Consider the following 5,835-nt stretch of genomic DNA (forward strand, 5'->3'; position numbering starts at 1 on the left):
CTCCAGCCAACCACATCAACAAGGGCTTGACAGAACCACAGAATAGAAGGGACCTCAAAGACCATCTCATTCCATACCCTCTGCCATGCACAGGGACATCTTCCACCAAACCAGGTTGCTCCAAGCCGAATCCAGCCTGGTCTTGAACGCTGCCCAGGACGGGGCATCCACAGCTTCTCTGGGCAACCTGTGCTACCCTCATTGTCAAAAATTTCTTTCTTACATCCAATCTAAATCTCTCCTCTATCAGTTTAAAGCCATTACTCTTTTGCGGTCTCTCCATGCCTTTGTCAAAAATCCTTCCCCAGCTCTATTTTAGCCCCTTTAGGCACTGGAAGGTGCTTTAAGGCTTCCCTTTTGCCCTCTCCAAGCTGGAAAACCCCAACTCTCTCAGCCTGTCCTCACAGCAGAGCTGCTCCAGCCCTTTGAGCATCTTCATGGCCTCCTCTGGACTCCCTCCAAAAAGTCCATGTTCCTCTTTTACTGGGGGCTCCAGGGATGGATGCAGTACTCCAGTACCTCATTCCAGTCACCTCGAGGTGACTGCCACTGCTCTTGGTGGCAAGAGTACCCAAAGGGTGCCCATTACCCATGTCACCATTTCCCTCCAGGTCACTGCAGCACCTGATTGCCTGGACTCTGTCCTGCCTTGTCCCGCACTCCTGGACATCTCTGGAGGGGACAGGAACACTGTCACTTCACTGCCTCCCAGAAAATCTTGAGAGCCAAACACACATCTTGCTGCACTCAGTCCAAAGCCAGGACATGATCTCCAGTCCCACACCCCCCTACTGGCCCCAGCCACTGCACACTGGTTCTTCTCATGCTTGGGTCAAATCTCCCCAGCCAAACACTCTCAAGCAAAGCGCCCATGTTCTCCAAGGGTTCTCACAGTTGCCAGCCAGGCCTTTTATTGAGGAGGAGCAAGAAACAGGACGACAAATAGCTCAAGTTCTGATGCTGGAACAGGGCAGTACATGTGCAGCTCTTTGTGACAGTCAGCTGTCTCATCTGCCTCCATCAGAACAACTGTTTTTAGCACCACACCCCCACAGACTATTAAACACCTGACAAATAGCAACAATTTTTCCCTTAGTTATCACAGCCTTTGTTTTAGGCTGCAGGGCACTCTCAGGTAGCCGTGGTGCATGGGTCTCTGTTGGCATTTTGAGGGGATCTGTTCATTGGGCCAAAGGACAAATTTATGCTAAAGGAAAGAAAGAAAAGCTGAAGCTCCAGTAGCTTTCAGACCTATTTACCTTCTGCAGTAGGTGTTTCTCTCCACAAGTCCTATTCAACATAGTAACTGCATACCACTAATAACAATTACAGAAACAACTTAAGGCTTCCAAAAAGTTCACAAAGGAGCTCATTTTATTCAAGCCTAATTAATATGCAGTGTGACCTTCACAAGATCAGAGATCTGCACTTTGTACATCACTGTCATGTGCATGGAAACAGAAGTCAAATGAACTTCACCCCAGCCCGCTCCTGCCCTATGCATGGAGACACCATTTACTCCACCTCTACAACCTTAATTTATCTGTGCACTTGGACAGACACAAAATACTGCACCACAAAATCCTCTGTCAAGAGCTATAAAGTATTTTGGCTTCCTGAAGCAACTTTTGCCCACCCGAAGGACTCTGCAGTAAAGCAGGAGCCAAAAGAAGCAGCAACCATGTTATATTTGACCTGCAGCACCCTGCCTCTCTCTCATGGCCATGATGCTCTGGAGAGAAGGTGACTTATCTTTTAACTCTTGAACTTCACATTCAACAAATGCAACTGTATATAAACATGGATAAAACACGATTATTTCTGCCTTAAGAAAAAAAAATAGGGAAGGATACAGGCAAAAGAGCTGAAGTGAAGGAACACACAAGAATTGCCTTAATCTCTTCCTGCACACGAGCAACAAACTCATCAGGAAGTTGTGACTGCCTCACTAATCTTATAGCCCATCTGTTATGTGATTTCCTCCAGCGTACTCTCATGATTTGCTACTTCAAGATCAAGGTTTAAATGTCTACTCCTTGTTAAAGTCTTACAAATTATGGCATATCCACCCAGGGACTAACAATTTTTACAAACATGATTAAATAATTCCCTTGTAACAATGCCATTCAGTATCTGTAAAGAGTGTTTCTCCAAGGTTAAAAATTACTTCAGCTACTACATAAAACTCAGGTATTGTAAACATCTCCCATTTCAGCTACACTGAGTACTCCATTTGTTTCACTGATATATGACAGCTTTCTATACTGCACTCAGAGACAGCCAAAGAGGAGATAATACCTTTCAAAGGTGCATATGTCAAGTAAAAAGATCCTAGCACAGGCTAGTGCAAAATTAAATGCTTTCAAGAGGCAAGTTTCAACCCTGATGTAAATCCCAGCAAACAGCTCCAGCGAGCAGGCAGCTCAGCTCCCTCCCTGCACCTGGTCATGCACACCTGGGTAAAATGCAACCATTCAGGTTTGCACAACCTCACACCCACACAAGCAATGCCTACCAGAGCCAGAACATGGCACTGGGAAGATGGTGCTCAGCTGTGACTGCCTTACAGCCCACTGAAGGCACAATGGCATTTAATTGACAATGTTGGTAAAAACTACTTTGCTGAAACCTGACAAGTTAATATAAGAAAGGGGAAACAGCAAGAAGGATCTTGGAAGTTAATAAGCTCTTGCAAATTTGATCTGTGGAAAATTAGTCAAACGTGTGTAACAACAAACTCACAAATTAGAAGATATCCGGACCATGCTAATGTGTTTACTAGAAAGACTTTGGAAAACAACCCAAATGGTTGGAAGGAAAAGGGTCCGTTTTGAAGTGTCTGAAACATGAACTTTAAAGCAAACCATGAACAGAGAACACTGTCCCAGCACCCAGTGGGATGACTCAGGTGTATAAGCATTACTGATGAAACAGCTCATGTCCATACACTTACTCATCTGCCTAAGTGTTCAGGTCATAATTGCAGTGATGTACCTGCAAGTCATCTGGGAAGCACCAACTCTTACACACCAACTGCTCCTCCTTGCCCCTCGCTGAAACTTCCTACAGTTCTCACAAAAGGTGTTGACCAATGTTGCAACTAATCACTTTTTCTCTTTTTTTTTTTCCCCAGCAGGAGAAAATCCATGTTTATAAACAGAGCAGCATGAGCCTGAGAGCTGACAGCAGCCACCTGCCCTGTTTGCCTGTTATTAATCACTTGGATTTTAGCAAAATACTGTTTTACCTGTCTCTGAAAAGTGAACATAAAAGTTCTATTTCAAATCAAAATGAAAAATTGTGCACAGCTAAGTAAGCAGAAGCCAGGTTAAACTTGGGAAGATTCACCAATTTTCCTCTCACTCAATTCACTCCTTAGTTGCCTATCTGTGCTTTTATTTCGGGGATAGAAAAAGGACAGAAGTGAAGGATTTTGGAGTGGAGGTGTTTCAAATCATGTACATTTCCTTGTGGTGTTTTGCACTGTGCCAGCAGCTCGTAGACCTTGGGTTAGTACAAACCAGCATTTCCTCTCCTTCTGATTACACAAACTCTCGTGACAGCCTTGCTGGATTTATCAAGACATATTAAATTATCAGGGCAAGATGCTGTTCCCTGTCATCATGTGATCCAGGCTGCACGCTATGCGAGATGCTAACAAAGCAAATCAGAAGGGAGGGGAAAGAGAAAGGCAACAGAAGGCAAACATTTGCTCATTCCCCTCTAAATGCACCCCAGCTGTAAGTTTCAGACATTCATTTAAAGGGAGAGCAGCAGCTCTTAACCTCTGTCTACATGCCTAGATATAAAAGCAGTTTACATCAATCTAGATAAAGGAATTCACTGATTTCCCACCCCATTGCACCCATCAGCTCACAGGTACAGGAGTTCATAAAACACTTGTCTATCCTGCAAGGAGTAGAAATTTTCCCTCACCACCAGATGAATATTTCAGGCCACAATCAGCATCTGCCCTAAAAATCAGCACTGCAGGATGGACTAAATGGAAGAAATGTACGTGCATCCACACCAGCAGCAGTATTATCACAGGTATTTTAGTAATGTAAATAAGGCCACCACCTTTGCAGCAGAGCAGTCCCACCCCCACATGTCACCAGCTCCAGTGTGACCAGGAGTCCAGCCTTCTTATAGGACTGGGCCTCTCTCAATAGCAACTCAAACATCAGGAAAACCCTCAAAACTACATAGCTCTATCCTAAGCTCACTCCTCTGCCTTGCCTGTGGGGGTCTGGTCTGTATTTGAAACTGGTTTAGCACAAATCCCAGGAGCAGAGCAGATACTTTCCAGGGGCACAGGTAGCCTGGGAAGCTGGGCATGCATCCACCAGGCAAAGCCCTCAGCTCTGGCTGGGCTGTCAGGAGTAACTCCTCAGCTAAGCCATTGGAGAATTGCTGGGACCTTTCTGTCTGACCCAAAAACTGCATCAGGGACTGTCTGAGAGAGAACACCTCCAGTGCACAAACCTCACACCTATCTATAAGGTACCTAACTAAATGACCCCAATATACATTAATTAATCATTGTCTGTAATCACCCCAAAGGTGCAGCATCACACCTCAGCCACAGACAGAGAGAGCAGAAAGTCCCAGCATTCTCTAAAGTGATAGGATCAAGATGTTTATCTGTTCTCTACGCTGTCAGCCTCAACATCTGGTTTTATTGTGGTGGTTATCTGACCACATATCCTGAACTCCTCAGCCTCAAAAAGTTTATACCCATCACAGCCTTGAATATTCTCAGCTCTTCTGCACCTTCTCTACTCAGAATAAATGCCTTTTTTTTAATTAAACTAACTCTTACCAGCAAACTGTCTGGATCAATACAGTCACCTCATCCTCCTTTACAAGATTGGAAGCAAAGGTACAACCTCAGAGACTGTACTGTTTCTGTCACCATCAGGACTAATCCATAAATTAGGTTCTCTGGGCTGCATACAAGTGACATTTACCTGAAAATAACCTAGAATTAGCTCAGAGTGAAACTGCACTGACCCAGAGCAGCGGTGTACATAACAGACACAAGACTAGTCCTGCCATTCTGCTAAGAAGTCAAAGAAATCCGCATGCACACATCAAACTATTGTGCAAGCATGTGTAGAGCTGGGCAGAAATACATCCAACCCAGGTATCCGAGTCTCCAAGTGCGCCTCTGTGTGCTGAGCAAAAGGAGGGAGGAACACGTTTGTGTGAATTTGCTGGTGTCGTTTGCAAGTTACGTACTACAGGTCTCATCTCCGTTCATTTACAAACATGAGGAGAGACTTTACAGGAGAGACTACAGCGTCCTCACCCTCAAGCTACGACAGCTGAGGGTCCTTAGGGTCCTAAGGAGCAGCAGCCTGAGCAAATGCGAAGCAGAGGGACACAAACAGATGCGCGAAGGAACACACCTGTGTACCTGCAGACACACACCGGGCTGCCTGTCTGCGGCACAGGCATGCAAGGACAAGCCCCGGCTCCGCGAGTGCCCTTCATTCATTCCCAGAGAAGCAGAAGCTCCCCCGGCTTCTCCTCCGGACGGGTACTCACCCAGCCCTCGAAGGTGTCGCTGGGGGCGGCGGAGCGCAGCAGGTCCTGGAAGTGCAAGGTGCAGTTGGCCACGAAGTCATCGTAGCCGATGGGGGTGTCGTGGAAGACAGAGAGCTCGATCTGATGGCCGTCGGTGACCGTGGCCGAGAACTCCTCGTTGTAGGTGGGTTTGTTGGTCTTCTGCTTGGTGCTGGTCTGCCCCACGCGCACTTGGTCCACGCTGACGGTGACATAGGGATCCAGGAGCTGGTATCCCTTGCGGAAAAGCGAGTGCCGGAGGGACCA

The 5,835-nt window shown here is 46.3% G+C and overlaps 1 protein-coding gene across 1 annotated transcript in view; it reads right to left on the reverse strand.

Moving 5' to 3' along the window:
- PRKCH (protein kinase C eta) overlaps positions 1-5,835 on the reverse strand; it is a gene marked incomplete at its 5' end in the record, with an annotated part of 113,989 nt that extends 108,154 nt beyond the window's left edge. The window contains one exon of the mRNA XM_005417948.3: positions 5,551-5,835. Coding sequence (XP_005418005.2) covers positions 5,551-5,835 — 285 coding nt within the window. The remainder of the gene's footprint in view (positions 1-5,550) is intronic.

Source organism: Geospiza fortis, unplaced genomic scaffold (assembly GCF_000277835.1).
Source record: "Geospiza fortis unplaced genomic scaffold, GeoFor_1.0 scaffold23, whole genome shotgun sequence".
Classification (NCBI taxonomy): Eukaryota; Metazoa; Chordata; class Aves; order Passeriformes; family Thraupidae; genus Geospiza; species Geospiza fortis.